Raw genomic sequence first — 18,391 nt, forward strand, 5'->3', positions numbered from 1 at the left:
CTCCTCTGTCCTCGCCCGAGGAGCGGAGCGCCGCGGCCCGGAGAAACTCGACCCTGAGGGCGTCCCGGGGCGGACGAGCCGAGGCGGCTGCGACTCGGCACCGGAGGATGGGAGGGGCTGAGGGAGGGTGAGCCCAGAGGCTAAACGTGGGCTCTGCCGGGGGGAGGGAAGGTTGGGAGAGTAGGGGGCGTTCTTGGGTACGTGAGGAGGGTCTGCGTCTGCCCGGTGGGCGCGTCCTTCGCGGTGCAGTTATGACTGGTCTGGAAGTTACTGGAGAAGTTGGTGACTTGGCCTCGTGCCTGGGCTTGGGGACTCGTCCCTCCTGCGGGCTTGGATTCCCTGACCAACCTCCGCCCTCGCCTCCCTGCTGCCGCCTCGTGCAGCCCGCTTCTTTTCTTCGCGGGAGCTTCGAGGCTGGCTGGGAGGAAGGGCTCCAGGAGCCCCCCTTCCTGAGTTTTGGGAAACCTTGGTTGGCTGGCCTACTCCTCGTGTCGCCCTGTGACAAAGACGGAAGGACACCAGCCCGAGCATCCGAGGGGAAGGAGGACGGGCCGCAGCCCAGTCTGTGCCCTGGGTGGGAGGCTCCACACTTTGCTCCCTGCCTGGCACCCGCCAGGCCTCTGGTAGTTTTGCCAGGAAAAAGAAGCGTGATAAACCAGGCTCTGTTGGTGCCTGCAGTCCCAGCTACTCCGGAGGTTGAGGCAGGAGGATGGCTTGAGCCCAGGAGGTCTAGACTGCAGTGAATTTTGACGCACCACTGCACTCCAGCCTGGGCGACAGAACTAAACCCTGACTTAAAAAAAAACGGCATGTGCCAGGTGCAGTGGGAGGCCAAGGCTGGAGGAGTGCTTGGGCCCAGGAGTTCAAGATCAGCCTGGGCAACATAGCAAAACTTCATCTTCACAAAAAGCAAAAAAATTAACCAGGTGTGCTGGTGTGTGCTTGAAGTCCTAGCTACTCAGGAGGCTGAAGTGGAAGGATCACCTGAGCCCAGGAGGTCGAGAATGCAGTGAGCTTTGATCACACTACTGCATTCTAGCCTGAGTGACAGTGAGACCCTCCACTCAACAACAACGAAAACCAGCATGGTTTATTACTATTTCACTCTGTATTTCTCTAGAACTTGCTTTTTGTTTTTTTTTGTTTTTTGAGTTAGGGTCACACTCTGTCACCCAAGCTGGAGTGCAGTGGCATGATCACAGCTCTTTGCAGCCTTGACCTCCTGGGCTCAGACAATCCTCCCACCTCAGCCTCCCAAGTAGCTAGGACTACAGGCATGGACCACTACGCCCAGCTTTTTTTTATTTTAATTTTTTGTAGAGAAGAGGTTACCCACACCAGTCTTGAACTCCTAGGCTCAAGTGATCCTCCCACCCTGGCCTTCCAAAGTGCTGGGATTACAGGTGTAGCCACCTTGCCTGAACTTTCTTTAGAACTTCTACTTGTCCATGGTGCCTTTGAGACTGTCAATTGCATCATACACCTCTATGATACAAGCCACCTTGCTGTTCCTAAGTATAAACTGGAAGAATGGGAGGCCAGGACACGTGGGGACTTCACCTCTGGTCACACTCTGAAAGGCTGTGAGGCATCAATGTTCAGGGCGCTCACAGGAGTGGCAGCCACTGGGTTGGAGTCGGATGTGACTTGGGGACCCAGATTTGCAATGACTAACTGTGAGACCCTGGGCAAGTCGCTCAGCACCCCTGGGCTTCAGCTTCCCTATCTGTGAAGGAGGGAATGGTGCAGACTATCTGCCTCTCTGATGGTCTGGTGACTCCGGCAGCTGCTACTGGGATGGTGCTTGGGCTACAGAATGCTCTGCGTAGTACCACAGGCACACTGACTGCTCTGTTTCCTCCGTTTCCCTTCCCTGGTACAGGTCTTGCCCACTCTGCTGAGCTGGCGTTTGCCGTGGAGCCCCACGATGACGTGGCTGTGCCTGGACAGCCTGTGGTGCTGTGCTGCAGGGTAGAGGGGACACCCCCTCTGCACATCACCTGGAGGAAGAATGGGGTGGAGCTACTGGAGAGTTCCCATGCCACCTTGCTGGCCAATGGGTCACTGGTGATCCGTCGCTTCCGGCCGCAGCAGGGAGGCAGCCCTTCTGATGAGGGCGACTATGAGTGTGTGGCCCAGAACCGCTTTGGGCTGGTGGTCAGCCGGAAGGCTCGCATCCAGGCTGCAAGTAAGTGGACAGTCCTTGCCTTCCTTTTGTGGGAGCTGGACGGGGACCCAAGGGCAGTCCAGGGGAGGGCTGGGGAGCACCCCACCTTCCTAGCCGCTGGTCGACAAAGCCTTAGCATGGCTGTGTGAAAAGTGCACGGCTGGGATGTGTGGTGGGGGAACGACATCTTGGGCTCCTTTGACTGGAATGTGAGTTGAATTCTTGGGTCAGTGTGTGTTGGTTTCCATACGCCTGTCATACGAGCATCCTGTCCACTGAGTAGGGCTCTTGTGGTTAAAGATAAGCAGTTGCCCATTTCATGGGCGATTTAAAATATTGTTTTTCTTTCTCACTCTCTCTTTTTTTTTTGTAGAGACAGGGTTTCACTATGTTGCCTAGGCTGGTCTTGAACTCCTGGGCTCAAGCCTCCCAGAGTGCTAGAATTATAGGTGTGAGCCTGACCAGATTTTAAGATATTTTTGAAGGGCAATTTTGGCTACATGCAATTGTTAATTAGATGTTTGAATTAATTCAAACCTTTGGGTAGGATAAGGCCTCACTACACCAGTGATGAGGTTCTGAAGGTTGTCAACACTTTGCTTTAAAAAATGCAATGGGATGATGTGGGGACTGTTTCAGTGATGACCCCACTCTTGCTCACCCTGGAGCTCATAGGCTCTCCTGGGTAGGAGGCAGAGACTGAGCAGGTGTGGGGTGAGGGCGGTGACTGAGCTGTAACTGCCCTGAACCTCTGCAGTCCTGTGGGTGGGTCTGTGCATACCAGCAGTGTGTTGCATCCACCCCGACTCTCCTGTGTCCTGGGGTCGGTGAGCCGGGTGTGGGTGGTGACGGAGAAGGCTTTGTTCTTGAGCGGGGACAGCATTCTGACGAAGGGATATCTCGGCTTTGGAAAGGGCTGTCCCTTCTGGAGACTGCTCTGACCATTGCTGATCACAAGTCTAGGTGAACTTCTTAGGTCTTTGTTGCCTTCTGGGCACCCATGCTCTCTGCACGGATTCTCCCTGTGTCATCACCATAGCCCTGGAGAGCAAGAGGCAGGTGTTACCACCCCCCTTTTCACAGATGAGAACACTGAGCCTTAGGAGACTCTGATCTGCACCAATAGAACCGGGGCTGTGGCCGTAGCAGTCAAGCCCCTCACCTCCCCAACCCTCTCACCTCCCCAACCTCCTCACCTCCCCAACCCCCTTGCCTCTCCAACCCCCGACTCTCCTAACCCCCCTTGATACCCCAAGCCCTCCTCAATTCCCCAAATCCCCCCCTTGCCCCCCCTCCCCTGGGGCATGTGCCTCCATCCATTGTTGTAGTGTTTCTTCCTGGCTCTGGGAACTTGTAGTTTCCCTAGCGGCTGGTGAGGGACGGATGGGTCTATGGCTAGAGCCGCTCAGGGTTGAAGATGCCCTTTTGTTGTCAGGAAGGTGGGTCAGGCCCCCACATGGGACTCATGGGACATCCCTGGATGTTGAGACACACTGCTCCTGGCTTAGCCACCCTCCATCAGGCCTCCAGGCAGTCTGGGGAGGCTGGTGCTGCCTAGGAGCAGATGGCTGGGTATGAGGGAGGAGCCAGCCATGGGCGGGACCCCGGACAATCTACAGATGGGAGAGAGGCGAGAGGTGGCTCCTGGGGAGATGCTCCCATGCCCTCACACCTCCCAGGTCCCCATGCTGGTGTCCCTGCCGAGATGGATGACCCACCGGGTCACGTCACCAGCACCACCAGCCAGAGTTGGAGGAAAAGTCCTGGTGGCCACTGCAGCACTCACTGTGAACATGCTTTTCTGTGAATGGTGATGCCGCCCGGTTTCCTTAGACACCCCCAACAGGGTAGTGTAAGACCTGGGCTGTGGGTGAGTCCTTTGGGGTCCTGGAGACATCTGGGGGTTCCCTCTAGGCCTGGTACTATGACATGGCCTCTACCTCGAGGCAGTGGCCCATGGGGGAGACTCGAATGCCAGACAGTGTACGGCTGGACACTTTCGCACTCCACAGGCTGGTGTCCCTAGAAACTGCCAAGGTTGATTACCTGCCTGGGCTTCCTCCATAGGTGACGGTGCCTGGAAGGAGTTTTTGGAAGAGTTTTGGGAAGGGATAGGAACCCCCTGAGCCTCTGCTCCTCGGGGCCCTTGTGGAGGGGCTGTGCCAATCACCCCTCCAAGACAGTCTCCCAGGGGACTTGTCTTTGTGTGCAGGTCTCCGTGGTGGGTCTACTGAACATCTGAGCTGATGACTGAAGGCTGGGAGTGCCCCCTACCATGCCAGGGGCTCAGATGCTGTTCTGAAAAGGTGACCAGGTTGGCGACACCACAGGCAGATACTTTGAGGCTTCAGCTTCAAGTGTTAGAGTCTCACTCTGTTGCCCAAGCTGGAGTGCAGTGGCATGATCACAACTCACCACAGCCTTGAGCTCCTGGGCTCAAGTGATCCTTCTGCCTCAGCCTCCCAAGTAACTGGAACTACAGGTGTGTGTCACCATACCCAGCTAATTTTTTTTTTTTAGTTGGAGTCTTACTCCGTTGTCCAGGCTGGAGTGCAGTGGCACGCTCAAGGCCACCCCAGCGTCGACCTGCTGGGCTCCAGTGAGCCTTCCACCTCAGCCTTCCAAGTAGCCGGAATTACAGGTGTGCACTACCACACCTAGCTAATTTTTGATTTATTGTAGAGATGAGGTCTCGCCAAGTTGCCAGGGCTGGTCTTGAACCCTCAGGCTCAGGCAATCCACTCGCCTCAGCCTCCCAAAGTGCTGGGATTATAGGCTGAGCCACCGAGCCCGGCTTACTCAGCTAATTTTTAAATTTTTTTTTTTTTAAGAGATGAGGTCTTGCTATGGTTGCCTAGGCTGGTCTTGAACTCCTAGCCACAAGTGCTCTTCCTGCCTTGGCCTTCCTAAGTCCTGGGATCACAGGCCTGAGCCACCACACCAGCCAAATGTTTTCCTTTCAGAATGGGTGACTCAGGGTCCTACGAGCATCCATGCTCCTGATCCCTGGATTCCCTGCTTCACAGATCCATATGCTGAGAGTTTGGGGACTGAACATAGAAACTTGTCAACGTGAGACCCTGGATAAGCTCATGTTGGCTCAGCCCATTTCCTCTCCCGAGCACGTGCAGAGGATGCTGCCTTGTAGGGGCTGTGAGGACGGGCACACCACACTCTGCTTGGCACGCAACAGCGCCATAAAGGCAGCTCCACAGCCACAACCCTTAACTGTTGGCCCAGAGGTTAATCTCTGGCAAAAGGAAATGGCCTGATTCTCCGCCCAGCCCCCACACTCTCCCTCCCTGGGAGTCATTTAGGGAGCTCTCTGGGGACATGCGTCAGGGAGTGGAATTATCAGAGCCAGAGTGCATTGTTCTGCTTTAACCCCTTCCTGGGAGGGTCTCAGGGCACGGTAGGAGCTTGGCTGGCCTGTGAGACCCTCTTCTGGGGACAGGAGCCAGGACACCGTGACGGGACACTGTGATGGCCGGCTTGGGACAGGGCCTGGGACGCTGGGAGCAACAGGGCTCGGGGAGACACTTCTACCGTGGCCTCGGGTGGCATCTGTGGGCAGCACAGGGAGGGTCACAGGACAGGCCTCAGGCATAGCAGGTTCGTGTGCACCCAATCCCACCGAGCAATCCTGTACCCTCAGTGAAGTTCTGACCCGCCCCAGCCTCATCCCCTCATCTGAGAACACAGGCTAACTCCGGGGTTTCTTGGCTGCTGCAGTGTAGACTGTTGACAGGCTCAGCACTCAGGAGGGTGCTCATCAGTGCCCATGTCATCACTAGCCCTGGGATGAGGACCTAGGGGCCAGGATTCTTGGAGAACCAGGACTGCTGCCCCCTGCCTGGAATCCTGATGGTGCCTGCCGTGGCCATAGGGTGGGTCATAGCTGCAAACAGACCTAGACTGGGTGGGCTCAGCCCTCCCCCTACTGGCTGTGGGACCTTGGGCAAGTCTCTTAACCTCTCCTCTTCTCTAAAATGGGGGGAGTCATGCTTACATGTGAGGACCAGCCGTGGCCATGTGTGGGGCACATGGAAGGCTCCTAGGCTGCTGCCTAGGTGTTCGTGACGCGAGCTGTTATTCCAGGAGGGAGCCAGGTGACAAGTGTGAGGTTTGCTTAGTGCTCCTATAGATGCGGTAGAGCCTAGGAAGGACCCCATGATCTCAGGCTCCTGGGAAGAAGCAGGGCGGTGTAGTAGGGAGAACATCCACTTCTAGCTCCGGCCTTCCTGCCTTGGCACACCCTCAGCCCCAGCCCCTCCTTCCAAGGTCTGACTTGTTCTCTGCTTGCCTGGGGGAGGCAGCATCCCCAGCTACTCTGCAGTCCCTTCTGGTGACTGGTGCCATGGCTGTATACATCTGGGGATGGGGCTGCAGATGGGTCTGTGCACCAGGTTTGGTGGGGTTGGAAGCTTCGGGGAGCACAGCTTGCAGCTCAGGAGTGGTGGGTCATGGAGTGCAGCTCCTGGTGTGGGGGCTGGTGGCTCTGAGGCCTTTGTCACCTAGAGGCCGGTCCTCAGGCCTGGCGGGTGGGACCCAAGCTGCCTCTCCTTGAAGGGCTTCTTAGCGGCGAGGCCTGAGCAAGGCTCTCTGATGACCCCTCTGACACACACACCTGCCTCCCTGTGATGGCAGGAGTAGGCATTGGGCTGCAGTGTCCTGGGTGTGGTGAAGCAGCCCCACCTCTGCCTGCCCTCGTGCCCAGCACACCAATATCAGTGTGCATAGGGGCAGGCCTGAGAGTGAGCGTCATGCTTTCCACCAACCACACCCTGCCCTCACCAACACGGGCGTCATCCCCAGAAGCGTGGGGTGTGAGAGAAGGGTTCTTGTCTGGACACCAGGCATCCTGTGAGGCCACAGAAAAGTCGCCCACCCTCTCTGGGCTTTGCTTCTCACTGTGAGGCTGGGGGTTGGATCAAGGCTGCCCTCTGCTTCCTGCCGTCCACATGCCCAGGACCCTCTCCCAGCCATTTCCTTTTCAAAAACTCCCACTCATTCCTCCCCAATGACCATTCAACTTCCAGTGACCCTGCCCCCCTCCTTTGGTAGGAGCATTGTGGTCTGTGCACCCAGCAAAGCACTCCCGCAAGGCTGCCTATGCAGTTAGGCCACTGGGCTGCGGCTGATGCTGCGTCTGGTCCCTCAACTCCGGCTCCCATAGGCTTCTCACACCACTGGCCATGGAGCTCAGTCAGAACCAAGGGAGCGGGTGGCCTTCCATGACAAAGCTGTCCCTGCCTGTCTCCATCTTTCACTCAGCTCTGCCCCTCTGCCCCCGTAATTGATAGCATAGCTCAGAGGGACAGAGCTTGTGAGCGGTGAAGGGTGGGCAGGACCCGGGGGCCGTGCTTTTAGCTCAGAGGGGCAGATGGATTGTGAGTTGGAGGCTGAACTGCCTGGCGCTCTCCATGCCTGGGCCCCAGGCTCCTGCCTTCCGCTTGGTTCTCTGTCTGGACCAAGCCTCTGTCCACAGGCTTAGCACCCCCACCCCCTAGTGTGGATGTGGAGCGCCTCTGGTTCCCACACCTTGGCTGGGCTGTTGCAGGCAGCCAGCTGGCCCCCGGAGTACAATGTGCAAATCTCCTCTGTTCCTGCTCCCAGCATTGTCATGACCAGGCGCCTTGGCTGGGAATGTGGGCTGTGAATAGAAGAGGCGTTTGCAGCCTGCAAATGAAACGGACCGGCCCCCGGCCCCTCCCCACCCTAGAGGAACTTTTCCACTCCTGGCCTCTTGTGCTGCCTGGGCCTCCCCTCCCAGAGCCCCCACAGGCGGAGTGGGAACAGCCTTTCCACGGAGACTTGAAGGCGGTTCCTTGCAGCCTCCAATGCCATAATGGACAAACTGCTCACAGCGCCTTTGTCTAGATGGCACTGAGTGATTCCTCTGAGAACGTCTGCCTGTGCAGCCACCCTGGGCACCCTGTTCTCTGGCACAGCCTGGCAGCAAACAAATGCAGAGGCCAGCAGGGGGTGTGCATGAGTGTGCGCGTGTGCATGTGTGTGTGTTGCCACGTGACCTATGTGGGTTTCTGAGCGCACAGGTGTGCGCTGACAGATGTGTATAGTACCTGGGGCTGGGGTCTGTCTCCCCTTGCTGGGGGCCCTTCCATGGGACCCTCTTCCCTGAGCAGCGTGGCCAGAAGGCTGGAGCAGACAGGACAGGCAGAGCAAGAGACAGTGATAGATGATCTTACCAGGTCCCCAGAAGGGCTGAGTGAAAGAGGAGTTAAAGCGGTTGAGTGAGCAAGGAGGGAGGTCCAGCCGCTGGGTGGTGGGTTGGGGCTCACCCTGTGAGCATGTGGCACAACCATAGCACCTCCAGTAGTCCCGGCCATTGTTTTCTTTTTCTCTTCTTTTTTTTTTTTTTTTTAAAGTTGAAGTCTTACTCTGTTGCCCAGGCTGGAGTGCAATGGCACACTCACGGCCACCACAGCCTTGACCTGCTGGGCTCAGGCGATCCTTCCACCTCAGCCTTCCAAGTAACTGAAATTGCAGGTGTGCATCACCACACCCAGCTAATTTTTTGGTTTATTGTAGAGATAAGGTCTCTCCAAGTTGCCCAGACTGGTCTTGAACCCATGGGCTCAGGTAATCCTCTCACCTCAGCCTCTGAAAGTGCTGGGATTATAGGCATGAGCCACCATGCCCAGCTTGTTGTTTTTTCATTTTTTTAAAAAATTTTTTGAGTCATAGTCTCATTCTGTCGCCCAGGCTACAGTGCAGTGGCATACTTACAGCTGGGCTCAGGCGATCCTTCCACCTCGGCCTTCCAAGTAGCTGGAATTATGGGCACGTGCCACCACGCCTGGCTACTTTTTTGATTTATTGTAGAGATGAGATCTCACCAAGTTGCCTGGGCTGGTCTTGAACCCGTGGGCTCAGGTGGTCCTCTCACCTTGGCCTCCCAAACTGCTGGGATTATAGGTGTGAGCCACTGTGCCCAGCCTGTTCTTTTTTGTAAGAGATGGGGTGTCTCACTATGTTGGTCTTGAACTCCTGGGCTCAAGTGAGTCTCCCTCCTCAGCCTTCCAAAGTGCTGGGGTTGCAAGCTTGAGCCACCCTGCCCAGCGGACCGTGGTCTTCCTTTCTGCCAGTCTGCATGCCAGTCCCCAGAGCCTCCCAGGTCTCTGCACTTGCTCCATCAACCTAGCTATATTCACCCCATTTCAAAGAATGCCAAGCCCTGTCCTGCCCTCAGCATCAGTGGGGAGCAGGAGAGAGGGGTTTCCATGGCTTCCTGAGGACACAGGACATAGGTATGCAAAGCAGAGGGAGGATAGTGGCTGAACTGAGACTGAAGACCAGGAAGCAGGAGGCTGGGGAGCTGCTGGGGACCCCAGAGCAGGGAGGTGCCAGGGTGGAGGTGGGCTTAAGGCCAAGGTAGGGGCAGCACGGGGCTTCCCTGATGCAATGGGCAGGGGCTTCCATCCCCCCCTTCTCTGGATCTTGGTTTCGAGGTCCTGAACTGCCTTCCTCTGAGGCCACGTTTTATATATCTGCCTACATGTCCCTCCTGCCCTGTCTTCCCTGCCTTCTTCCTTTCTCCTGTTCCTCTCTCTTTGTTTTTCTATCCCTCCTCCTGCCTCCTTATCCAGTTGTGGGATTCCTGTGAGTGCCATCTTCTGCTGTGTTTCAGGAGAAGGGGTGGGTGAACTCACACCTCTGCAGGGAAGGGAGGAGAGGCTGAGAGGATAGGGCTTAGGATGACCCAGAGAAAGGCAAAGGTCCCCTGGGGCACTGAGAGGAACCTGAGAATGGACCTCTGGGCAGTCCCTGAGCTGGACACTGACGCTGACCCCAGCCAGGCGGGTGGTGCCTGCCCGGGCCCTCTCTGGAATGCTGGTGTTGGGTTGCAGTGCAGATGCGAGCAGTGATAATGGACAGGAACTGGACTTTCTGGTCTGGCTGCCCCCAAGGCCATGGAATGTGAGGGGAACCACCAAGGCCCCAGGGATATGGGGTGGACAGATGGAGTCCAGACCACCTCGATGGGAGGAGGGGAGGCTACCAAGAGACCCACCTTCCAGCCCCTCTCAGAGTGGCCAGCTGCAGCCAGAACCCTCAGACTCCCAGTCTACCAGGACTGCAGTATCTCCATCCCCTGGGGGGCGGGGCTTCGGGGAGCCTTGAGCCCTTCTTGCTGACCCCCTCACCTTACAGACATGAAGATGGTCCTCTAGCCGGGGCCCACAAGGGACCTCTCCTGTTTCTGGTTTCTAAACCTTTCCTGGCTGCACTCCTTGCTGCCCTTTGTTCAGGTGGCTGGCATGCATTCTTCTGTTTTCTGTTGTCCTGCCCTGTTCTGCCTGGTTGCTCTGGGTGACAGGCCTTGGGTGTGAGCTCCTGACACCCTGGGCAGACTGCAGAGGGCCTGGGAGGTTCCAGGACACCTGAGAGGGGGCTGGTGCTCACGGCGAACCTGCAGTTGTAGGAAAGGTAGTCATGGAAGATGGGCCTTTACATGTTAATTCACAGATGTTTGCAGTTCTACCAATAGGAATGACTGGTCCTATTTTACAGATGAGTAAGTAGAGGCTCAGAAGGGTCAATTAACTTGGCCAAGGGCAGACAGTAAATAGGGAAGCTAGATTTGAACCCAGGTCTCCCTGGGTCACTGGGTCCACTGGCCTGAGTGTCTTTGGGGGGGGGTCTAATTCCTGAAGAACATATTGGTGTTAATGTCTCAGAAATAAAGCCAGACACCTGGAGATACCCCGGGTGGGCATCAGAGAACAGCTTAGAACCCTGGCCAGGCTGGGAGTCACCAAGACCAGGCAGGGTGACATGCCCCCAACCCTCACTGCTGCCGGAAAGTCTCCTCTGAGCTCTCAGGACTGAGGAGTCTTGCCTGCCCCTGCCAGTGCAGGAGGAACTTGGGGGGCTGCGGGGCTACTGGAGGTCGGAGTTTCTTCCAAGGAGGAAAATCCGGCACCCCCACCCTCTCCCTTCCTTGCTTCCGCATAATGATGCTGATTGCTCCACGTCTGTCATAATTACTCTTTGTTTGGAAATTCAGAACAAATCACAGGAGAGGAACTGGCTGGGCTTCTGCTCCCCAGGGGACCTGGCAGGAGTGAGCTGTAGGGGTGGGAGCCATAGTCGCCTGGAGGAGAGGCTACTAATGACCTTGTCAGGTCCCCTGCTGCACAATAGCTGCAGCCCCAGGGCCAGGCAGCCAGGTGTCCCATGTCCCAGGCCACTGTGCCATATTCCCTGCTACTGTGGGAGGCTGGAGCCTTCCTCCTGCTAAGGGAATGTGGAGGGGTCATGGGCACCCACCCAGCCGCCCAGCAGGAAGGGGCGATGCCTGGAGAAAGGGCCTCCCCCTGCACAGGGTCTCTACTGGAGAGGGGAGTGGGACGCTTGGGGCTGGGAACCCTGAGACAGGAGAGACATTTGATCTCTGGGACGAGAGCCTGGCAGGGGGACCACTGAACCCAGGAGAACCAGACCAGACCCTCCTGGGGACTCACCGGCCCGCCTGGACACTCAGCACTCAAGGGACTAAGATCCTGGACCCAGGGAGCTTACCCCCTGCTGAAGGTCCCAATTTGGGGGCTTGCCATTCCTGGGGCATGGGCACTGTCTACCATGGCTCCCGTCCACGTGCCCCCAGCCCAGTCCTGCTCCACCAGGGACCCTGGCAACGACTCCACCAGCTTTTGTGGGGAGAAATCAAGGAAAACCTAGAATTCATCCTCAGACTATCCTGTAATAAGCCTCACACACCCTTGCAGGGCACCCTGCCAGTGCCACGGTGGTATTGCAGATTCCTCAGTGAGATGCAGAAGGTCCACACTGAGGGCAGCTCTGGGGTCAAGCTCAGAGCCTCCTCCCTTACACTACAGGCCTCAGTGTGCTTTTGTGGAAGTGGGAGGAGGCGTTACCCACCTGTCTTTAAGGGGAGAGCAGAAATGGGACCGGCACTTGGGGAGTGTGGGTCCTGCCCCCTTTGTCAGTGGGACCTGGGCTAAGGTGCTGGTGTCTGAGGGCGGAGGCCCGGCCAGGAGGCAACCTCTGGCCCACCACTATCGACTGAGGGTCACAGGAGTAGCTTAGACTTGACCAACTCTGTGCTGTGAACCTCTGCATCCTCCCCGGCCCCAATACCGCAGAACGCTGCTTTCAGCATTACATTTTAGCCTGTGTGCATGTGGATGTCTGCCCGCCTCCTGGGTAGAAGGTGGTGCAGGAGGTTCAGGTTTAAAGACCCCCCCAAGACCTTTCCAGTTGTGAAGTTTCAGGACACCGCTGCCCCCTTCCTGCTCTCCTGGGCAGCTGGCTTGATCTCCTTTTTTTAGGTGTCAGGATGAACATTTGAGAAGAGCACTTAGGTCATTTGTCCCCTCTCTCACTGTCGCCCTCTGTTCCTGCCCTCTTGGCCCCTGCCCTGAATGTCCAAGACTGAAGTTTGGAGATGCATTTGTGGGTCCTGTGTAGGGTGCCTGGCTCTCACCCCAGGCAGGGTGCGGCGGTGACAGCTGGTTTTGAAGATGACTCTCTGCCTCTCAGCAGAAGGAGGGATGGGGGGACAGTGGTTCTGAAGTTGAGCCTCTGTCTCTCAGCAGGAGGAGGGATGTCCTGCCCCCCCCCATGGCATGGTGGAACTTGTGCACCTGACCCCATGCCAGCCAGTGTGAGTGAGAATGTATGCCAGTGTGTGTTCAAGTATGCACACGTGTCCTCACTTCCTGGGCTTCTGGCATCAGGGACATGGTATGTTGGGGGTCACAGTTCTGTGATCAGTGTGGGAGGAGATATTTTTATCCAGCAACTGGGAACTCACCCCTGCCAACTGGAAACCTGGACCTTGTCTTGGAGGAAAATGGAGAGAGGGGTGGCCTTGGGTTTCCCACCCCTCCATTTCCACCTGACTTGGGGTACAGACCAGGGACTTCTGCAGGGGCCTAGAGCCAGACCAACGCTTGTGGGAGAATCTTGAGGTGGGCAGATCTCAGTGGGTCCAAAACCTCCATGGGATGGCAGCCCTAAGCCAGGTGGTTGCCCCGTGCTGGTCTTAGCCATGGCATGGGGGCGGGAGGCAGAGCCTCTCCCTGGTTTGCTGATTCACCCAGCCTCCTCCTCTCCCAACTTCCTGTCTAGTCCATTCCTCCCTTCACTATGACTGGCTTGGGACAAGGCCCAGGGAAGGGACCTTGTCCCAAGCCCTGGTGTGCAGAACTCTGATCCACGGACCCAGAGACGCTCCTTCTGGCGTGTGGTGAGCACATGGGGCTGGTCTCCAGCTTCAGAGCCAGTGCTGGGTGGGCCCTGCAGACACGAAAGCCAGTGTTGGCTGTGATGAACAGGCCTCGGAGCTTTTCTGCCATCTGCAGACTTGGTTTATCTCTTCCTCATCCCCTTTTGGGTTTTGTTTTGCCTCTTACATCCCAGCTGATATGGGATGTCACCTTCCTGTAAATTCCCTTTACCCCAATTCTGTGAGGTCCTTTAAAATTGTTAGCATTGGATGGGCTTGGTGGCTCAGTCTGTAATTCCAGCACTTTGGGAGACTGAGGCGAGTGGATTGCCTGAGCCTGCGGGTTCAAGACCAGCCCAGGCAACTTGGCAAGACCTTGTCTCTACAGTAAATAAAAAATTAGCCGGGTGTGGTAGCACGCACCTGTAGTTCCAGCTACTTGGAAGGTTGAAGCAGAAGGATCACCGGAGCCCAGCAGGCTGACGCTGGGGTGGCCGTGAGCATGCCACTGTACTCTAGCCTGTGCAACGAAGTGAGAGTGCAACTTAAAAAAAAAAAAAAGTCAGCATTGTAGAGAAGCCCTGACTCATGTGGTCGTGTCTTCAGGCTTGATCTCAGATCACCAGTGATGATATGACACAGAACAAGCTCAGGACTGAGCCTGTCTGATATTCCTGCCCACCCCTGTTTCTAGTTTTGCTTCTCAAATCATTTTTCCATGGAACTGATCATTACAGGCAAGCTGGTGTGATGTTGACAGGCTCAGGCCTTCCTGAAACAAAGTGATATTACTTTTACCACAGCAATTCCACAGAGTTCATGGGCTATATGCTCAGCTTTGCTTTTCGGGGGTAGAGGAGTCAGAAGACAGGTCCCTTCTGGAACATCTAGTGCAGAATGTGTCCCTCCCGCAGGCCTACACACCTTGTGGGAGTGGGTGTGGTGTGGTGGGCAGGGACTCTGGTGGGATCGGGCCTCACTGTTGAAGGCTGCAGGCGGTCCCACTGAACCATCCTCAGCTGGCCTCTGGGCCCTGCTCAGGGGCTCTGTTGCCTCATCGGGCTGCTCTTGCTCAACAAGGGTGCAAGAACCTCACCCTTGCCCTGCCTCTAACTGTCCAAGTCGCCGCTCCCAGCCTCCTCTGGTCTTAAGGGGCATCCTGTGTCCCTATTCTATTACCTTCCTTGAAACTCTCTTCTTCCAGAGTCTGGCCACTGGCCACCTAGAAGAGGATGGAGATTAGACTGAGCCACGGGTGCCACGTGCTGAGTGGGAGGGCTTGGCCAGGTGAGTTCAGACCTCGGCTTGCCCCCCGGAGAGGCAGCTCTGGCACTCAGCATCTGAGGATGGGATGCCCTTCCGGGAAGGCTGGAGACATTTCTGGAATGCCAGGCTACCTGCCTGACCCACAGAAGAGCCAGCAGGCCGGGTTCTGTGCCCAGAGGCCTCCCCTGCCCTCCAGTGCCTGTGTGTCCTCTGTGGGAAGACCGTCCTGGTACGGACATGCCTACCTGCCTGTGATCTCGCAGTTGGAACCACAGAGCAGCAGCATGCCAAGTCAGTGCATGTGGCCACGAACCTGGACATGGGAGGAAAGACACACTCGTAGTATGCTTGTCACCTTCCCATCAGAACACTCACCCACAGAGCATTGTTCTTAATGTCCGAGCATCTGTGTCTCAGACTTGGGAAAGGAAGGGTGTACGGAGCAAAGGGCTTTGCTAGAAAGCACTTTGTTTTCTCTGATCTGGCCCTGGAGGCATTTCTTGCTTTTTGAATATCCCATTTTCCAAAGTAGAACTTGGAGGATTGGACACGTGGGCACTCCTGCTGGCATCTGGGCCACGGAGGCACGCATGTGGTGATGTGCAGTGGCCACAAGTGTGGTTTCTGTTTGGATAGTCGCTTTAGTCTTGCAGAATGAAGCTAGTGACCCATCCAGCATCAGAACGTTGTTGGACTTGCTGCTACTGTGGTGCTGTTTCCTTGGATAAGTCCCTTCTCTCTAGAGCAGGGCTTTGAGCCTCGTTCCCTGCTGTCCTGGGTGAGGAGAGGCCACCTTGGTGGGGCCTAACCTCCAGGGTCGGCCCTGCCTCTAGCAGCATACCCTTCTCTTTTTGGTGCTTGCTTTCATTGGCGTCCTCAAAACAACTACCCAGTACACAGGTACACAGGGTGCAGTTCAGTAGCAGGTGCCGTGGTGCTGACATGGCCCAGAGCCTTCATGGTGAAAATAGGATTTGAAGGTGAAGACTTAGGAGCATGATGAAGAAAGCATTTTGATCCTATCTAAGGTTATGTCCAGGGCTGGCCAAAACCCTGACTTGGGACTGAGCTGTAAGACAGTGAGTTGTCCAGAGGTCTCCATGGAGGGCTTTGGAGTCTGTCAGCCTGGGTGCTGGCAGTATGAGTTGCCACAGTGTCAGAGCAAGAGACAGCCTGGCCGTGCCTCCTTTGATCCTCAGCAAGTTGTGTCCGTTCTTCAGCTTTATCCTGGTAAGTGGGAGGATAGATGCATGTGCTTGTTCCAGGGCACAGTGAGGAGCTGCCTACACAGCATGTTGACTGGTCACGTGGACATAGGGAGAGCTCTGGCCCAGGGTCCCTGACTTAGTCCAGCGGCCTGCTGCTGACCTGGGGAACAGAGCAGACCTGGCCTTGTCCTTGACTAAGCCTGATGGAACATCTGGACGTTCTTGTCACTCTTCCTGTGGCAGAAGCAGTCAATACCCATCAGAGATTAGGAAGACTGTGCAGCCTTGAGGGTCCATTCTCAAACCTGCCAACCTTGCAGAACCTCTCTCCTGAGTCCACCTGCCTCGCGTCCAGCACCAAGGGACAGAGCAGGAGGGCTTGAAAGCTGTCACCCACCCTGGAAGTCCCATATTAGGTGGTGATGGTGAGAAGGTAGCGTGACGTGGCATAGAAGATCTCTGAGTGCATAGCTAGTGAGGGTCATCTGTCCCTTCCCTGGTAGTTTCCTTCAGTCCTGAAAACTCTCCCTCTCCTGGTGCTTCCTTGGCCCTTGACTGACTCTGAGTCCCTCAGAGTGGTTTCCTTGTGTCCTGACTGACTCTGAGTCCCTCCCCTGGTGACTCCTTGCATCCTGACTGAGTCCCTCCCCTGGTGCCTCCTTGCATCCTGACTGACTCTGAGTCCCTCCCCTGGTACTTCCTTGGGTCCTGACTGACTCTGAGTCCCTCCCCAAGTGCTTCCTTAGGTCTTGACTGACTCTGAGTCCCCCCAGTGCTTCCTTGAGTCCTGATTGACTCTGAGTCCTCCCCTGGTGATTCCTTGGGTCCTGACTGACTCTAAGTCCCTTCCCTGGTGTTTCCTTGGGTCCTGATTGACTCTGAGTCCCTCCCTTGGTGCCTCCTTGGGTCATGACTGACTCTGAGTCCCTCCCTCAGTGATTTCTTAGGTCCTGACTGACTCTTGAGTCCCTCTGCTGATACTTCCTTGGGTCCTGACTGAGTTCCCCGATGGTGGCTTCCTTGGGTCCTGACTGATGCTGAGTCCCTCCCCTGGTGCTTCTTTGGGTCCTGACTGACTTTGAGTCCCTCCCTTGCTGCTTTCTTAGGTATTGACTGACTCTGAGTCCCTCCCCTGGTGCTTCCTTGGGTCCTGACTGACTCTGAGTCCCTCCCCTGGTGCTTCCTTGGGTCCTGACTGATGCTGAGTCCCTCCCCTGGTGCTTCTTTGGGTCCTGACTGACTTTGAGTCCCTCCCTTGCTGCTTTCTTAGGTATTGACTGACTCTGAGTCTCTCCCCTGGTGCTTCCTTGGGTCCTGACTGACTCAGTCCCTCCCTCTGTTCTTCCTAGGGTCCTGGCTGACTCTGACTCTCTCCCCTGGTGCTTCTGGGGTCCTGACTGACTCTGAGTCCCTCTCCAGTGGCTTCCTTGGGTTCTGACTCCAAGTCCCTATCCTGATGCTTCTTTGGTCCTGATTGACTCTGAAAGACCCACTTTATCTTCTAGTGAAAGAGAAAATTTTTCAGGCTTATCTACCCTGAGTGGTGGTGGTGGGGTGCTTCCTGGCTACTGTTGGGACTCCTGTCTCCAGCCACCCTCTCCTGGAGGCCCGTCTGGAATGAACCCCCCTCAGTGCTGGGGCATTAAATCCACATGAGCCCATGGTCTGCGCTCTCCTCTCTCACCCTCCGTTCTTCCTTACTCTGGGCCTCCCCTCTTTCCCTCCGTCCTTTCTTACTCTGGGCCTCCTCTCTGACCTTCAGTTCTTCTTTGCCCTGTATCCTCCTCTCTGACCCTCAGTCCAGGCCAGTCCTTTCCTCTTGTTTCTGAGCTTTCTCTCCCGCCTTCTGCACCGCTTCTTCAGGGCCTTCAGGTGCTGGCACCCAGCAGGGCCCTAGGTGTGGACCCTCCCCGTGGAAGCTGGCCAGGAACTGGGTCGCCTGTTCCTGCCGGTCAGACAGAGCTGGCTTCAGGCTTGCACATGGCCAAGGTCCGGCACGGGACGGTGGGGGGGAGCCCAGCCTTGCCACTGCGTGTCCTCCATAGAAGGGAGACTGCCTTCTCAGTTTCCCTCAGCCGCCGCCGAGGCCGGCTCAGCTGGGGAATGCCACCGCGGGGGAGGGGTGGCGGGAAATGGTGCCTCGCTCGCCGGCGACATCAAACCCTCGTTTGGCGCGCAGGGACAATGGCTGTCTTATTTTCTCCATTCGCGGCGCACAATGCCGGAGCCCCCCATTCACCCGCGGCGGTGCGAGCGAGGTAATTAGCCAGCGCCATTCAGCGTCGCGGCCGTCGGGGGAGGGTGGGGGTGGTGGCCAGGGAGGGGTCGAGGCGGGATTAGCTGGGGTGGAGTGAAGGCGGGCTGGGGGTTTCAGGGGAACTAGCGGAACGTGGGTGCGGAGGGGCTGCATGGAGCACTGGGGGGTGCAGCGGGGTGAGGGCACAGGAGGCCCAGCGGGGGTGCAGCGGGGTGGGGGTGCGGGCAACTGCATGAGGAATTGCGGGGGGTGCGGCGGAGCTGGGGTGCAGGAGGGGG

General features: G+C 56.7%; 1 protein-coding gene across 1 annotated transcript in view; it reads left to right on the forward strand.

Annotated features, from left to right (window-relative positions):
- Nucleotides 1-18,391, forward strand: part of LOC103258499 (immunoglobulin superfamily DCC subclass member 3) — a 40,065-nt gene that overhangs the window by 2,209 nt on the left and 19,465 nt on the right. The window contains exons 5-7 of the mRNA XM_008056163.2: nt 21-127; nt 508-668; nt 1,883-2,188. Coding sequence (XP_008054354.2) covers nt 21-127; nt 508-668; nt 1,883-2,188 — 574 coding nt within the window. The remainder of the gene's footprint in view (nt 1-20; nt 128-507; nt 669-1,882; nt 2,189-18,391) is intronic.

The sequence above is a fragment of the Carlito syrichta genome, unplaced genomic scaffold (genome assembly GCF_000164805.1).
Source record: "Carlito syrichta isolate Samal-C Ts95f unplaced genomic scaffold, Tarsius_syrichta-2.0.1 Scaffold302272, whole genome shotgun sequence".
Lineage (NCBI taxonomy): Eukaryota > Metazoa > Chordata > Mammalia > Primates > Tarsiidae > Carlito > Carlito syrichta.